Source organism: Hakea prostrata, chromosome 11 (genome assembly GCF_041222555.1).
Source record: "Hakea prostrata isolate BN-2017 chromosome 11, UWA_Hpros_2, whole genome shotgun sequence".
NCBI classification, from domain to species: Eukaryota; Viridiplantae; Streptophyta; class Magnoliopsida; order Proteales; family Proteaceae; genus Hakea; species Hakea prostrata.
Genome location: NC_142610.1, coordinates 14267051 through 14285155, shown reverse-complemented (window position 1 = coordinate 14285155; position 18105 = coordinate 14267051). Strand labels below are relative to the sequence as shown.

General features: G+C 38.1%; 2 protein-coding genes across 2 annotated transcripts; both read left to right on the top strand.

Moving 5' to 3' along the window:
• Positions 1–1455: 1455 nt before the first annotated feature.
• On the top strand, positions 1456–3025 carry LOC149000273 (protein RGF1 INDUCIBLE TRANSCRIPTION FACTOR 1-like). The gene is made up of 4 exons (XM_089140968.1): positions 1456–1539; positions 1685–1882; positions 2002–2217; positions 2319–3025. The coding sequence occupies exons 1-4, from the start codon at positions 1537–1539 to the stop codon at positions 2559–2561; spliced, it is 660 nt and encodes a 219-aa protein (XP_088997094.1). The 5' UTR covers positions 1456–1536; the 3' UTR covers positions 2562–3025.
• A 10007-nt stretch (positions 3026–13032) lies between these two features.
• On the top strand, positions 13033–15919 carry LOC149000272 (Tetratricopeptide repeat (TPR)-like superfamily protein). The gene has a single exon (XM_089139997.1). It carries the CDS (start codon positions 13181–13183, stop codon positions 15731–15733), a length of 2553 nt encoding a protein of 850 aa, XP_088996123.1. The 5' UTR covers positions 13033–13180; the 3' UTR covers positions 15734–15919.
• The last annotated feature ends 2186 nt before the right edge of the window (positions 15920–18105 follow it).

Here is an 18105-nt window from a genome sequence, read left to right as displayed (position 1 = left end):
ATGAGACATTACCCAATCTTGTCCATGGCATGAAATTATTAAATTATATATATAAGTGAGAAAAAAAAAGAAGCAAACCTAGGGTTTAAGGTTTGTAGACAAAGGAAGGTTAAAGAACAATTTTTTTGTGTAGTTTTATCTTTTATGGAACAAATTTTTGCTAAGAAGCTGTTTCAAAATAGTTCATGTGTGACCTTGCAAGACGTTCATGAACCTCTATTATTCCTGTAATTCATCATCATCATCTTGCTTTCCTTCTCTAGCTTTGACTGCTGTCAATTGTTCTAGAAATAAAACATCTTTTCAGTGCCAAATGTTATCCCACCCATTGATGTTAGCAATGCTGTGGGAGTCACGTTTCCAACAAGACAACTCTGAGCTCGATTAATCGAAAAGAAAATGAATGCTATCATGTTGCACGTGGGATTGGGTTTTTAAGCAAAGACACAAAGTCATATGAAATGACCATCATATCTTTAATAACATAAAAATTCGTAAGGATACGATGGTCCTCATTAAATGAATGCTCTGCCTTAATGAATCGTAAAAATCTCATCCTTTTTGAAAAGTCCGCATGCAAATGTCCAAGAGCCTCTATAACTACGGTAATTGACCATCACCGTCTTGTTTTCCTTCTCTAGCTCTAAAAGTTGTCAATCGTTCTCAGGATGAAATATCTTTTTGATGCCAAATGTCCTTCCACGAAAGTGACTTCAGTGTTATGTAATTAATGCGCAGTACTATGCTACGAACAGTAGAGATCTCGATCTCGACCATCCGTTTCGCTACATTATGCAGCACCCAAGCAATTTCTATCCTTCCACCCATTGGCGCGAGCAATGCTGTGAGAGTTACATTCCCAAAAACAAAACTCTCTGCCTGATTAAATCAGGAAAAAAAAAAAAAAAAAAACTCATGTCGCATGTGGGATTGGATTTTAAGGCTCATGACAAAAGTTTCTATAATACAAAAATCCATAAGGATACTATGGTCATTAAAATGATCTTTGCAGATACTATGGTCATTAAAATGATCTTGTGCCAAAACCCAAATGTAGGAATCTATTGTACGCACGCACGGATGTGATCTTTCCCTAAATGATTAATTAGGAAAAGAATTATAAATAAATAATAAATAAAAGAAAGAAAGAAAAGTAGAAAGAGAAGTCGGTCTCTGCGTCTCTGCGATGAAACTAGAAAGAAAGGAGGAGGTCGGTTCCTTGCAATCAACGCATCTATGTGGTTTGGGTTCGGAGTTAGGTTCGGGGTTTAGACTTTGAGCAGATAAGAACGACCCAACACTGGAGACGCCATCTACCACCGCTACAAGAACCCTCCCCCACACTCTCTTCTCCCATTTCTAGCCTTTCACACCCTTTCAAGTCCCTCCCAAACTCTCTCTCTCTCTCTCTCTCTCCTTTCTCTCTTTCTCCGAGTTCAAGAGAATAACGCAGAGACCAAAACCCACTTTCTCAAACTGGCGATCGATAACCAAGAACCTACTGTGAAGGAGATCAAACCCAAGAGTAGAAGAATAATGGTATTTCCCATTTCCCCAACTCTGATTCTCTGTTATTTGCTCTGTTTTAATCTTAATCTTCATCTTCATCTTCATCTTCATCTTCATCTGGGTTGTTCATTTTTGTTTGTGTGTGTGATTGATTTCCATTTTTGATGAAAAACAGGGAGCTGGAGGACCAGATGAAGATGATAATAGATGGCCGCCGTGGTTGCGCCCACTTCTGCAAACAAGCTTCTTTGTTCAATGCAAGTTACATGCTGATTCTCACAAGTCTGAATGCAATATGTACTGCTTGGACTGTATGAATGGGAGCCTCTGTTCTCTCTGTCTCGCTTATCACAAAGATCACCGAGCCATTCAGGTTTGGCATCAATCACTTTTAGATTTCTGATTTGGGTTTTTTTTCCTTCCTTTTTTGCTTATTTATTTATTTATTTCAATGTTGGATCTTTAACTTTGCTCTGTTTTTCAACATTACAGATTAGGAGGTCCTCGTATCATGATGTGATCAGGGTTAACGAGATTCAAAAGGTATTGGACATAACTGGTGTCCAAACCTACATTATCAACAGCGCTAGAGTTGTCTTCTTGAACGAACGACCTCAGCCCAGGCCAGGCAAAGGGGTAACCAACACTTGCGAGGTCTGTGAGCGTAGCCTTCTGGATTCATTCCGATTCTGTTCTCTGGGTTGCAAGGTAAACATTCAAATCCCTCTTTTTATTTCCTATATTGATGATTTCTCGCAATTCCACTGCTACATTCTCTTGATTTTCTAAATGTTACTTTCTGATTTCAGATTGTGGGTACTTCCAAAAACTTTAAGAAAATAAAGCATCATCATCATCATCATCGGGGGAAGAACTTTGATGAAGAAGAGTCTTATAGCAGCAGCAGTTCCAGCCATGGTAGTGGGAAGAACAAAGTTCAGAGCTTCACCCCTTCAACGCCGCCGCCAACGGTCGTAAATTACAGAACTGCCAAACGGAGAAAGGGAATCCCTCACAGAGCACCAATGGGAGGTTTCATGATAGAATATTAGAAAAGTCTTTTCTAATTTAGTTTTTCACCGCCTGTTAACAAGTAAATATCACAATGCCCCCTTCTCGAGGGTGGTGATGTATATAGCAGCAGCAAATGGTTCAAAGAATAATCAGTAAAGTCTTCCTGGAGGAGGAGTTGTGCAATTAGGCTGGTATAAGGGTAAATTAAGTTCAATATACCTAAGTTTTGTTAGCGAGTAGTATGGGTGGAAAATGTAAATATAGTTTGTGAGGAGGGAGTAAAATGTAGTACTGGAAACCAAGGTGTCCATAGATGGAATTGAAATAAAAGTTGTAGTTTTTAGTTTTTTACTCTCCATGATCTATCGGCGTTCCGCATTGTGTTTTGAGATCGCTGTTTGTTCCCATTATGTATTCCACGTGTGGGGCTCACCAAAGCCCAGTTGCAGGAAAACGATAAAAGGTGGGACCCCGTGGTACACGTGGCGGCATTGCAATAGGTTTGAAGAAGGTCGATGATGTGTGAATTTATCGAACTTCTAAATACCGACCTACGTAGCGGTAGGCGGTAGCCGCCTTCGTTTGACAATTTCCACGTGGTTAAAAAAAGATAAAAAGTAAAGCTTGTCGGCTTACACGTTTGATTCTTATTGGACGATCGTGATGATGGCTTTTCTTCTTGATGGTGTAGGTCAACATGGTTGATTCCGATCCAACAATTTAAAGCTATGGTGTATAGTGGAGGCATCAGACTCCGACACGTGGATGTGAGTGCAGCACTCTTTTGCCCATTTTCTGGGTACAATGCACTTTTCTTTGGTAATGTCGATCGGTAGAATAGAATCCATCGTGTGTTTTTTCAGTGCTTGGTGGGCCCTTCTTTGATAAAAAAGAGTAAATTATACGGCACTCGCTATATTTGAGACAAAATGCTCGACCATTTGCTATTGTTTCATAAATTACATGGCAATCAAGTTATCGATAATTAACTTTACTGTTAAAATAGATTATGAAATTATTCAAATATCGTTATTAGATATAATGATCAATCTATTTCTGTTTAAATTATCTAGCCGCCAACTCTAAGGTAAGTGAAGAGATTTATTTTCCTACCATATTTTGTTGGACCACCATTGTCGGAAATCATCCCAATCCTCCCCTGCCAGCGACCACTACACTCACCACAGCAATGTTAACTTCTCTATTCCACCCAACGTGTTCTTCACGCCATTTTTTTGTTGCGGAACACATTTATATTGACCATCAACTTAGAATCTCTCTTATTCAATGGAGGACTTTAGTTGGATTTTTCTCTGATGTAAATCGATCAATTTAAATAGATTTGATATTGATATTTGCTTTTGCTAAATAAAGATTCTAATCTAATGGACGTGAAACAGTCCACTTTGTCTGGATGTCTTAGGTGGTAGAAGCATATAAGGAGAGGATTCCAGAAGTGGGTTGAGGTGGAATTCACTTGTTAATTTGTTGCTCTTGGTGCAACCCCCAAATCTTCTTTACTTTTTAATATTTTTTTTCTAAAGTACATCTAATCTTATTCTTTTGTGTTGGCTTTTATAAATTTTTATCAAAATAAAATTTTTTCTGTATCATTTTCAAGGCTTTTCGTTAGCCTTTCTTTGATTCTCTTTTGTTTGTGTCCACTTCTTCTTTCAAACAAAGCTAGCCCTTGTTCTTAAAAGTGGGCCCAGTTAAGTGAGAGTTGGGTCATGAAGGTGGTGGGTCCAAGTCTTAATGGAGTTGGCTAAGCCATGATGTCATCTTAGATCTAAACCCTTATCTGATAATTTAAAGCAAATGAGCATCTTTCATGCCTACCTTGGTTATGGGTGATAAATTATTATTCTTTCTATTTTGATTTTTTTTTAATGTGTGATGAGATTGATGTATTGTCTTCATTCATCAAGTAGTTTGAGTTGTTAACCCACTAAAATTTCTTTATTTTAGTCTTTTTAACTTCTAGAGGTATCTTATTTATAAAAATGGAATCCAATATCTATTATTCTTTTCCCTTTTCCTTTTTCAATTAGGTAAATTACAAAGTTTGTAAAAAAAATTATGTTATGTAATGTTCTTGACCTATCATTTTCTTTTTAAATTTTATTATTTTTAATCTAATTTATTCGATTTCATAGAAGAAGTCTAAACTTTGAACCACTCATTATTTTATGAAGGATTTTGTATAAAAATGTATGTACTATATTTATTCAAAGAGAAGAATAAATTAATGAATCCACCCTATCTAACGCTACGTTACCTTCCTTGCTATGCTTCTGTATATATATTTTGCAACAACTGAGATCATGCTTTCGGACAAAAAATGCCTACCATATTTTTATATAGTTGAGAGACAAGATTTGAAGTAATTCTGCAAATGACGACCTTGTGGTGTGAGTTAACCGACATTGATGCCATTGTTTGTCGCATTCCTTACCCTTCTGCGTGATATTGACGAAGTGTTATTCAAGTTATTGACCGCAAAATTAGATAAATGAGGGTGTAAGGCAAAATCACCATCTATACTAATGTTTCCACATGCATTCTCATTGGTGACAATTACGAGAAGGGTCGTATTCCTGGATAAAGAGCATTTCTTATTTTTACATAGCTAATGAGATAAGATTGGGAATGATTTTGTAAATGACAACCTTATCGCATGGCTTAATTGACATTGACGCCATTATTTGTCACGGTTTTTTACCCCTTTTTTCATCACAAACCCAGTCGTAAGGATTAGGAGCCTGCAGAGTACAGGCTTTGGAGACGATGAAGGGACAAAAACTTGAGCTTGTGACCTCTGTGGTCCTACTACCTCTATATTGCTTACCTTTCAATGCCGTATCACAATGTGTTATCCCAACTTCTTGATTACAGAATAAACATTAACACAATTGCTTATTTGACTGGAAATTTATACTTGCTCTCATGGAAAAATAATTCATATTAGAAGAAAAATAGTGATTAAATTTTGGTTAAGAAAATGACATTAGGGTCAAACCCAAGGTTTAATGAAATAATTAAGCATTAGAATGCTTTGGTCCGTGGTGGTCCTTCTTCTGGTTCTAAGTATTTATGGCCTGTGAACTCTCCCTGGCTTCGAGACTTGTTGTCCCTGGAGCTTGGCTTGTGTAACCGCTCTCCTTTCGAATAAATTGTGGTTTACCAAAAAATAAATAAAATAAAGCATTAGAATACAAAAGGTGAGAGTGAGTTTTGTGTATTAAGTCTCTAACCTCTTTAACCTGATAAGAAGCAACAAGAAAAGAGGTGAGAGAGAGGTTTACCATTGATGATTTGTTGGCTTTGGGAAAGCCGGAAGTGGGGGCTTCTGTTTCTCAGCTAATTCTAGTGGGGAAGGTAATAAGTGATCTAAAAGTGAAACTTTCCTTTTTATTTTCTCTGCTTCTTTATAAAAAAGAGCTCATTTGGAACATGGTTTGTGTGACTTTTTATTTTCCTAAATAAATGCTCAAACGTGTTGTGGCCATGGTTGGTTTGGGGGAAAGTGGAAAAATTTTCAGCTAAATATGGATCATTTGCTTAGTGGTGATGTGAACATCACTGTCACTCAATATCTAATTCAATGTAACACGTGCATTATATGGATACTAAAATATCTGTTAGTGGAGGCATTTTCACTTTAAGAGTGGCATCTCTTAATATAGTAAGTGGAACTGTGGAAGACTTAATCCTCATTTACATTCCCACATACCGAGTTAAAGATGCGTTAATCCACTACTTTTTTATTGTTTATGTATAAATAGTACTTGATTGTGTAGTTTCTAGGAGGTACGAGATTTCAAGGCAATAAGATAAACATGCAATTGTAAGAAATTTTCATTTTAATTCTTAAGTGTTTGTCATTGTTCCAAAAGTTTGCACCTGTGAATTTGGTGCCATTATATTTCCTTATACCTTCGCCAACAAGTACATCCCGACGAATAAGTGTGTTAATTGTGTACCGAAACCGTTCCATCCGTACCGAATCACACCATCTAAAACTGCACCATTCAAAATTTGGTATGATACGACACGGTTTTAGGTAGACATACCATCGGTATGTACCGAAACGGTACTGAATTGGTACCGTACCAAATTAAGGGATATAAATGTAATTACAAATATAACACTTAACCTTTACCCTATCCTTAGTTCCTTGTTTCAATCTTTCATTTCGTCCTTCACTCCTCAAAACCTTAATCAATAATAAAACCATGCAAGAACTAGAATACGATATTATATTTAGAAAATATTGGATATACCTTACACTAGACATATATTGAAGAAGATCGATGTAAACATTGAATGTCAAATCTGCAGAGTGACGAAGCCTTCTCCAATCTCCTCGTCTTTCTACCGTACATTTTTCTTGTGGAGAAAGAAAAGAACAAAAGAACTTGAGAGGTTGAAGGGATCCCATCATAACTATTTATAATAACAATTCAAAACCCTAGTCCACTTCCACAATGGACTGGATTGGCCCATCTCAAACCTAATGGCAGTGCATAGGCCCGATGTGTTGAGACCCCCATCAATTATTAACCACAGTAATTAATCCAAGTCCATATATTGTCTAGGATAAACCTAACATCCTCTTCTTAGATTTACTTGATTTGTCTTTGTTAATTTAAGATTCTATCGATTGTTTGATCGCAATTTCATTAGGATTTCAATGAACTAATAACAAAAGTGGCATGAGTTTGTTCATACCAAAATTGTAGCGTACTAGATATCGTATTTAAACGGTTTTCCGCACCAATTTAATGCGAAAACCGTACCAAATCGTTTTTGCAAATGTCGCGTCTGTCCATGTAAATTCGATATGATACAGGTTCTGATTTTTTATATTCAAAGTTGATACTGTACCAAATTACCGAAACCATAAGATTGACACCCTTACTCGATGAAGTCCCCAACATAGGCAACTGATTTGTTTTGATCATTCTTGATTCTCATGGCAACACAAGCTTAACTGCAAGTTGTAAAAGGCTCTCTCTTAATTCTTAAACAACCTTATGAGATAGCTCATGGGTCGTTATCATTCAAGCTTAGAAATTCGTTCTTAACTCTCTTTCGTAATGAGATTTCATGCTTAATAAGTTTATTTAGGGCGTGGACAGAACCGGGATTTCAACCGGATTCTGAACGATTCCCGTTTGGTTGAAATTGTTCGATCTGGTTCCTTTTCCTACGTGATCGGTTTGGGTAGGGTGAAATCCGGTTTCAAAGCTTCTTCCTTTCATCCGGTCAATATTTTTGGTGTTCTGTTTTTCCCACCAACCCTTTTTTTTTCTCTTGTTTTCTTGTTTCATTTTGTTTTGTCCGCCGCCCCCCTACAATTTGATTCCCCGTGATTATAGTTAGCTTTAATTAAACCGAAAAAAAGGGAGGGGACCAAACTTATACTTAAATCAAAGTTTGTGTATCCGTATGGGTTAGTTATCAATATGATTAAGAAAAGTACCATTCAGCTATTATTTCGATCGTATATCTGAAGCCTTTTGAAATCTAGGGGTATCAATTCCATACATAAATCGAAACCAAAACTATTTCAAAAACAGTGAAGTATGGTTTTTGGAAATGGTATTGAGTGCAAAGGGGTTTGGTCTAGGCTAATTTTGATTTGGGCTTATCGGTTTCAGGTTGAAAACACCCGATCAAAACATGGACCATTAGCAAAATACGGTTTCAGGTTCCCCTTCAATTATAAGTTTTAACTAAGAAATTATATTAGTAACTTCAATTCGGTATGGTATTCATTTTTGTTACACTACATACTGTCAATACAATAATTCGGTTTAGTTTCAATACATATCAATTGTATGGTACAAGAAACTGATATCATTATCAATACCGTACCAATTGCTAAATTTAGTTCCAGTACATACCATACCAAATTTGAAATGGTGTGGTTTGGTACAGCTTAAACGGCATGGTTTCAGTATCGATAAACAATTTTGATACACAAATTGACACCCTTAGTCTTAACAGGTTGAGTTTTAATGGTCTGGTTTGGTCCATTTGTTTTGGGCTAATGAGCGACTAGTGGATTGGATAGAACTAGTGCAAATTCGATACATCTTTCAATTCCTAACCGTACCCCATTCAAGTTAATCTCGGGTTGGCTTGATTTGGGCTTTAAGGTGCCGATTCGACTCGGATTCAACAGTTTGATCCAAGCATTGACACCCCTATGGATGCAGTACGGTACGCAAAAGCAGCTTCTAACTCAAAATTGATGCATATCAAAATCGTACCGTAGATACTCTTTAGGGCCTGTTTGGTTACATGAATCCAGAGATTTCAAATCTAACAATTGGATTCCTCGGATTATAGTTTCATGAATGCAAAATTTATATCCGTTTGGTTATGAAAATTCTTAGATTCATGAAATCTAAAGATTCACTTTTCACATTAAAAAACGTGAATCTGTCAATTTATGAGTAACCTCTACCATAAATGTACTAAATATTTGTACATACACAAAAATCATGTTGACTAAACAAATTTTCATAATGAAATTTCCACAAATTCAGATTAACCAAATAGTAAATTTTATGAATTATGACTTCATAGATTTGAAATCCCCAGACTCATGTAACTAAAGAGGCCATTAGAACATATATGTACAAATAAGTTTGTCCTTAGCTTTAGTTAGAATAGAATAATAAGTATATAAATAGGTGGTTTGATGCGATATTTTGTATGTTGCACTAGTTAAAAGTAAAGTTGCTTTATAACATTTTTATACCATTTTAATACTATATACATATCATTTATAAATACTATATTTATACCATAATTATATGTATTGTCTAATACTACATACGTACCATTTGTATGTATTGTTCTTCTAGATAGAAGTAATTACAGAAACATACAGTATGGTTTCAACTTTGAGTATATATTTTCTATATCGTGTCAAAACTACATTGCACTATTGAAATTGTATTGTACTGTATCGCTCTATGTCCTTGTTGAAATCACAGGAATTACTGAGTCCATATTCTCTCCACCCAACCTACCTCTCAATTCATTTCCCACTCACATTAGGTAGCAGGACCCACACTCACAGGGTTTGTTTATTTCAAGCGAGGCACTGTGGGATTCACACTTAGGTGAGCGTGAAAGGATCTCCACTACAAATTATTTGCACATAATATTATTATTAGGTTTAGAGGCCGGACCACAATCATGATCCTTCCATATGCTGGAGGCATAAATCAGTTGTTTGCGGTTTATAGGCAATGTTTAAGGGCCTGTTTGGTTACATGAGTCTGAAGATTTCAAATATTTAGAGATTTCAAATCTATAGACTTTAAATCTATGGAATCATAATTTATAAAATTAAGTGTTTGGTTGTGGAATGAAATCTATGGATTCATCCTAAAAAATTATTTGATCGATGTGATTTTTGTAAATGTATAAATGTATAGCTTTTTTGAAATCTTTGAATTTCACCCCTTACCCATAAATCTACAAATTCACGTTTTTAGTGTAAAAAGGTGAATCTATAGAATTCATGAATCTAGGGATTTTTACAACCAAACGGGTATAATTCTCAGATTCATGAATCCAGAGATTTGAAATCTCTAGATTCATGTAACCAAACAGGCCCTAAAATATCCCACAATACCATACGATACTAGTCGATACGTATCCATATCTGACCCAACCGATACAATACATCTTGATACGTCTCTCCATTGTATTACACTAAAATACATTAGTCAAAACGATACAATACTCGATACAGGACAATACGTCTCTTAAAATTACCTGACGGATACGATAATTGATATCGATACTTTAAACCTTGTTTATAGGATCTCGTATGGCTTCAATTTAGTTTTACAACAATTAGATCCAATGAAAACCAACCGCTCTCTCTCTCTCTCTCTCTCTGTCTCTCTCCCTTTTTAATCATAACAAGGAAGATATATATTAATAGTCAACTATCATACATAATTCATCAGTTTGCTTGGAAAGCTTAGTACCTCTTTTGTTAGTAGAGGTGTTAGTACTAATAGCATTACTTGTCATGTTGGTAAAAATGCCCTAGGAGAGTTGGGACTTACAATTACAAAACAAGGCATTAAAAAATGTAGATTTAATGTCTACCAATCTACCAAAATAGGGATTAGTTGAATAGGCCAATGCTTCTTAGGTGGGGTATGAAAGAAAAGAGATGCCTCCACATCATTAAGCCAAACTCCTTGGATTAGATTTGTGTTTGTGTTGGTGTATTCTATGCCATCCTTCATTGCCCGTATTAAAACATCCAACGCTTTACCTTTTTTCTAGAATCCCTACCTTAGCATAAATGATATGATCATGCTCCACAAGTCCCATGCTCTAACCTACTATACTTAGAGAGTTATTATATAACCCTCCACACAATAATATTGGAGAGTGACTGCATGATGTGGGCTTGTAAAAGTTCAAAGGTATGGGTAGAATTTGGATTTTTGTCCATGAATATTGTTTGTTCTTCTCCATGACCCACTTGGTAATATTTGTAATTATTTTATGGGGAAAGGGTTTCAGTTTGTTCATAATTACATTATTCCTTCTTACCCATATAAAATAACATGTAGTAACAAACACAAAACGAACCACCGAAGTTTTTGCTTGTCTAGTTGAAAATCAACTAGGAAGCCATTGTATAGATGCAAAATGGAATCTTGGGCTAGGTTTTTTGTTCTTAACCCAAGTGGTCCATATTGGTCCATTCCCAAGAGATGAAAACGTGCCAGAGATTCTTTGTCTTATCTTTGCACAGTTTACAGAAATCATGCACCTTCATCCATTGAGATAATACCGATCCAAATGGTAACCCTGCATTCAAAAAATGCCAAAATAAAATAAAATTTGAGTTTGGGTTTAGTGGTAATTTTCAAAACATTTTCCATCATTGAAGGATATCATTTGGCACTGTAGGGTATTGCTATTACATAAGTTCATTTTTTGCCAGTTTAGTAGAAAATTCACCATTGGTAGAAATATGTGAGAGCTAGATATCATGAGAAAGATTGAGATTAATGTGGAATATAGGAAAGCTTGAAAGATACTCCCTGTTCACTGAGATGTATTGTGATATTTGGGCATCTATAGTGTCATGTGACCAAATTTTAGACAAGAGGTACTTGTCTACTACAATCATGGTGTTAAGGAGCCAATAATCGAACCAGAAAAAAGTATCAATGCCATTCCCTACTTGCTAGGTATTCATTTTTTTTAACTCTGGGATGGTGCTGCATAAACTTTGTCTGGGCCAATAGCCACTTTTGAGTTTGACTTTAAGATTGAAAAAGCATGAGTTGAGAAAGATATGGGGCTGTTATACACTTCCCAAAATAAAAAGCTTCCTTTGGAGAGCTGTGGCAAATGGAGTTGCTTGTGGAGAAGGTTTGCATCATCGTCACATTCCTATTGATCATAGCTGCACTTGTTGTGGAAAGGAGGTAGAATCTGTAGATCACATTTTTCTTCACTCTCACTTTGCACGAGCTGTATGGTTTGGAGGTCCTTTATCAGCCCATTTTGGCCACAATCTAAGCATGACACTAGCTGAATGGATAGGGCAATGAAAATTTTTTCATGGAAACGACAAGAAGGAAAGACAAAAGCTAGAATGTTTAGCTTCCTTTACACTATGGCACATTTGGTTGACTCGCAATGACAGAATTTTTGGCAAAGGTAGTGCTAGTCCATGTGATGTTATTGTGAAAGCAAATCGTTTCGCCCAGGAATTTATGGATAGTAATGCAATGAAGGAAGATAGCAGACACAGTCAACACCAGCAACATAGAGCAACAACTTGGAGTCCTCCACAAAGCGGATTCTTTAAGTTGAACACTGATGCAGCCAGGAATAGAAGCAACGGCAAATCAGGCCTTGGGATTGCTATAAGAGATGAAAGAGGCACTCCCTTACTTGTGAAATCTATTCCTCTACAGTTTGCAGATATCTTTGATGGTGAAGCCTTGGCTGTAAGAGAAGGGATCAAAGCAGCTCTTGAGTTGGGACTAAGTCATGTAGCTATTGAATCTGATAATTTGGAGGTGGTGTCAATTCTCAAAGTACCCTCCAAACCGGCCCCTTTGACTTCTCAAGCAGTGATCTCAGATATTCGGCTCCTTGTAGCCAATTTCGCTTTGTGTTTTTTCTCTTTTGTTCCTAGAGAGGCCAATGTAATGGCCGATAGTCTAGCAAAGGTGGCCATGTCTATCTCGAAAGAGACATGTTGGCCTATTTCCACTCTGTGGTTGGACGACCCTAGTTGTGTCCCCACGTGTTTTCCCTCCATTTGAATGGATTAACTTCACACCAAAAAAAAAAAAAAAAAGCGAAAGTATTTGGCCTTGAAAGTAGCAATGCAAAGAGAGATAGATTCAGTAAGAAGTTTCCAACCTCACAGGCTTTGTTGATAACTTCCAATTTTTTAAAACCCACTGCCCCTATAAATGTTTTAGTCTACAGCATTTGTCCCACGACGCTAAAGAGTTGTTTTTTCTTGCCAGGGTTTCCCAACCAAATAAGCCAACCTCTCCTGCATTGCACATGAGAACCCATCAGAAGCTAATCTGATCAATGTGTCACTGAGGGTGACCAACTCTCTGGGAGTAATGTATAAATGCTTCTCTACTCTGTGAGGCAACTAAGCCACCGACTGAAACACCACCTTCCGATTCTAAATTCTTACTCTACTTCCACTGCAACACCACTAATCTCCCTCTTGAAGGAATGCAAATCTGTCTCCGAAGCTCAATGCATCCATCAACAGTTCCTGGTCAGAGGTCTCATAGACATATTCGCAACAGACATAGTTGCCATGTACGCTGCTTGCGACGCTCCCTTCTACGCCCTAGCCGCACTCGAACGCCTCCCACCGTCTCCGACAGCCGTCTTTTGGTGGAATGCCCTTATCAGGCGAGAGGTTCGCCATGGGTCCCTTGACGCTGCCCTTAGCCTTTACTGCCGAATGGAGAAGTTAGGATGGAGGCCTGACCAATACACCTTCCCTTTTGTTCTCAAAGCTTGTGGAGAACTGCCCTCTTTCAGAAGAGGTTCTACCGTTCATGGTGTCGTGTTCACTCGTGGGTTTGACTCTAATGTCTTTGTATGCAATGCCCTCGTTGCCATGTACGGTAGATGTGGTGCTCTTGAAAATGCACACCAAGTGTTTGATGAAGTGTTGCTTAGAGACATTGATGATGTCGTTTCATGGAATTCTATTTTGGCCGCTAACGTGCAGGGTGGTGATTCGTCCAGGGCTTTGGAATTGTTCGTTAGGATGAGTGAGAATGTAAGTATACGTCCCGATGCTGTGACCCTTGTTAATGTCTTGCCTGCTTGTGCTTCTGTGGGAGCTTTGCTGCAAGGTAGAGAGGCGCATGGGTACTCGCTACGGAGTGGTCTCTTGGATGACGTGTTTGTGGGTAATGCTGTGGTCGACTTGTATGCCAAGTGTGGGATGATGAAGGCAGCGAAAATGGTGTTTGATCGCATGCCTGTGAAGGATGTGGTTTCTTGGAATGCTATGGTTACTGGTTATTCTCAGAGCGGCAGCTTTGAAGATGCTTTGCAACTGTTTGAAAGAATGCAGGAAGAGAAGATCGAATTGAATGTAGTGACCTGGAGCGCTGTGATTGCTGGTTTTGCTCAAAGGGGTCGTGGTTGTGAAGCCTTGGATGTGTTTCGGAAAATGCAGATTTCTGGTGCGGCACCTAATGTTGTCACACTAATCTCTCTTCTGTCAGGTTGTGCTGCCGTGGGAGCTCTTCTTCAAGGAAAGGAAATTCATGGTTATGCTGTTAGGGGCATTTTGAATCAAAAGGGTGATGATCCTGGTGATGACCTAATGGTGAACAATGCTCTCATAGATATGTACTGCAAATGCAGGAGTGCAAAAGATGCCAATGCCGTCTTTGAATTGATATCCCAGCGAAATGTTGTTACTTGGACGGTCTTGATTGGTGGTTATGCACAGCATGGTGATGCCAATAATGCATTGAAGCTTTTCTCCAGCATGTTACAGGGACCTGATGCCATGACCCCTAATGCTTTTACAATTTCCTGTGCTTTGATGGCTTGTGCTCGGCTAGCCTCATTGAGGCTTGGTAAACAGATCCATGCTTATGTGATGCGTAATCGTTTTGAGTCTGTTATGCTATTTGTGGCCAATTGCCTCATAGACATGTACTCAAAGTCTGGAGATGTTGATGCAGCTCGACGTGTTTTTGATAAGATGAGAAACAGGAATACCGTCTCCTGGACATCTTTGATGACAGGTTATGGGATGCATGGCCGGGGTGAGGAAGCCCTCCAGGTATTTGACAACATGAGGGCTGCAGGTCTTGATGTTGATGGGGTTACCTTCATTGTTGTGCTATATGCTTGCAGCCATTCTGGGATGATTGATCAAGGTATGAATTACTTCAATTCTATGGGCAGTGAGTTTGGAGTGGTTGCAGGTGTGGAACATTATGCATGCATGGTAGACCTTTTGGGCCGCTCTGGTCGCTTGGATGAAGCTGTGAATCTTACAAAGAGTATGCCAATGAAACCCAGCCCAATTGTGTGGGTTGCATTACTCAGTGCTTGCAGGACCCATGGTAATGTAGATCTTGGAGAATATGCTACAGAACGACTGTTGGAATTGGACTCTGAGAATGACGGTTCGTACACGCTGCTTTCAAACATTTATGCCAATGCTGGCCGCTGGAAAGATGTGGCAAGGATCAGGTCTTTAATGAAGAAGACAGGAATTAGGAAGAGGCCAGGTTGCAGCTGGGTCCAAGAAAAGAATGGCACTGCCTCCTTTTATGTAGGGGACAGATCTCATCCCCAATCACAGCAAATATACGAGGTACTTGCGAACTTGATCGGACGCATAAAGGCTCTAGGTTATGTCCCTGAAACTAGCTTTGCACTCCATGATGTTGATGATGAGGAGAAAAGTGATCTTCTTGCTGAGCATAGTGAGAAATTGGCTCTTGCATATGGCATTCTCACCTCACCTCCTGGAGCCCCAATCCGGATAACCAAGAACCTGCGTGTCTGTGGGGATTGTCACAGTGCCATCACCTTCATTTCCAAGATTGTTGATCATGAGATCATACTGAGAGACTCCAGCAGATTCCATCATTTTAAAATGGGAGTCTGTTCTTGTAGAGGCTATTGGTAATTGTTTACTATGAGACCCTACAGTCTTTGGCTTTATTGAAAATTTTCACACATGGTCAGCTGGGTGCTACCATCTAACCTAATCATGTAGTTTCATTCATTTACAGAGCAAAAGCTCCAAATTAATCAGTTATTGTGTACTTCAATTTCTCTCCACTAACCTTGTGAGTTAGGAATGTTATCTTGTGTTACCCAGAAGGATTGATTGTGTCCATGATCATTTGGGAAAACCTGGACTGACTCCGTATATTTGTTGCTAATCTGAAACCACACAAGGGATTAGACGCAGGAAGCAGCATAATGATATTCATCCTAGGCTTTCATAATCTGAATCTTATTTCTCAGAGGTCTATAGAATATCGCATCTTAGTTTTGTCTATCCCTTATGGTTTCTCTTTACGTTTTGGGCTGAGGGCAGCATGTGTCCCTATTGATTCGATTGCTTTCAGAGAAAGCCAGGAGTGCAGGAAACTTGATGACCGAGTAAGCTATAATAAAGTACCCACTTGCATGACTTAAAAATCAGATTGACCAGCTGCATCAAATTGAAATTAATTTCCGTTGATTTTCTAAACAAAAAACAAGTCAGCAATAAGGGTGACAAAATCCCACTTGATAGCTGTCGTGTTCTTTTGATCACTAAAAAGCACAGAAGAGTGAAGAGAACTAATTTTATCCAGATAACTTTCTGCCACTGATAAAATACCTACAAATCAAAAGAAAAGATAAAAGGTTGACATTGGTTGGTTTGACCAGACGAGGTGGAGAAACTGAAAAGGCTGACAGTTAACTGCTTATTGCTGCTACATGCCTAAGAATGGCCAGCACTCAACCCTCCTTCCTGTGTGGAAGTATGACTCAATGTTGCCCAGTTGTCAGTACAGACCCTGATTTGGTGGATCAGTTGGAGTCGGGTTCAGAGTTTTCCATGATAATAATAATCAGTGACCTTCAAATTGTATCATCGTTTGAGCTTTGGAAGAGGTAATGAGCAGTGGGTCTACCATTGATCTGAATTGACATTATTTCTAATTCTGATTAAACATGGGTTTGCAGGCTGGTCGTACTCCTAAGACCTTTTTTCTGGTCTCTTGCCTTAATGCCAGAAGATATAAAACCAGAAGATATAAAACTTCACTCTAGTTTGGTATATGAAGCTTTGATGGAATAAATACCTAGCTTTAGTTAATCATTTAACGGAAATCATGTAGGCTGAAGTGCTACTGTAAATTAATCTACCTAAATCTTTCAGTAGAGGTTCTTTTTTCCTATTGAGCTGTTGCAGCCACCAATGTTAGTGGTCAGATCTGGGATTTTCTGCAGTGAAATGTTATTGCTTTTTGAGTATGCTGATATCACAATCAACTTTTGGTTTTAACAATTGTCCTTGCATATTTTGCTGCTGGCTTCTACTGTATTTTACTTTCTTCCTGCTTAATACCATGTGGCTCTAAATATAATTTTACCGGAGGCACATTACTGAGGCAAAACAGTGGTGCAGAGATCAGATAAAGGTATGGCAAACTAGGAGTTATGGATAGATCACAGGGAGAAAAATTTCAGTTACCATTCCCATAGTGTATCTAAATGTGTATCATCTTCCTTACCTTCAGGGAAATGGAGTCTTATTAATCCTTCAAAGCTTCGTAGAGATGCTTCTGCTATGGCTGACATCAGTTGCGTTGCTTCACAGCTAGCTGCTACAAATCCAGGATGTTAGCCAGAAACTTTAATGCCTTGGGAGACTTTGGTTTGGAAAATTCTATATATAAGTTAAACCCACAATTGCTAATTGGTTATGCTCCTTGGATAACTGTATTGATTGGTGGAATGAAGATCCCTGCTACTTGTGATGTAATGTCAGGCCGGATAAAGCCGAGATCTTTCCCACTATCTGCTTCTGCCTTATATGCTAGGTTTCAGTCTTCTATTGTTCCTGTTATATTATCAACTAAAATGGCTGAAACGATCTGTGGGCTACATTTTTATGTCATCTGAATGAACCAATGGAAGGATGCTTATGATAATCTTATGTTTTTCCTTGAATGAGATCTAGGAGTATCATCATTCAGTGGGTTTCAAATGTGAATTTCAGTCTTAAACCAGGTTATGATAAATGGTTGAGTTGGAGTTTGATGCCATAGGGAGACCCTGTTTTAAATATTGGTTTAATCCAAATGGCAGGCTAAGTTCAGTTTAGTAGATTCTGTTCTCTGAGCACCTTTTTTACAAGTTGAATTCTAGAATGTGAAGTGTTGAGTGATACAAGAAAGAACAAGCAGCTATTAAAGAAAACCTTGATGGTCTCATCGAGTTAGTTTTGAAGAAAGATGGAGATTGACTTCAAGTAGGATATGTGTTTTTAGACAAGAA

Bases quoted from the DNA above. Each gene is read 5' to 3' on its own strand.
- LOC149000273 (XM_089140968.1), top strand. The intron at 1,883-2,001 runs GTTTGGCATCAA...TCAACATTACAG, and splicing joins AAGATCACCGAGCCATTCAG to ATTAGGAGGTCCTCGTATCA. The intron at 2,218-2,318 runs GTAAACATTCAA...TTCTGATTTCAG, and splicing joins TCTGTTCTCTGGGTTGCAAG to ATTGTGGGTACTTCCAAAAA.
- LOC149000272 (XM_089139997.1), top strand. From the start codon at position 13,181: ATGCTTCTCTACTCTGTGAGGCAACTAAGCCACCGACTGAAACACCAC.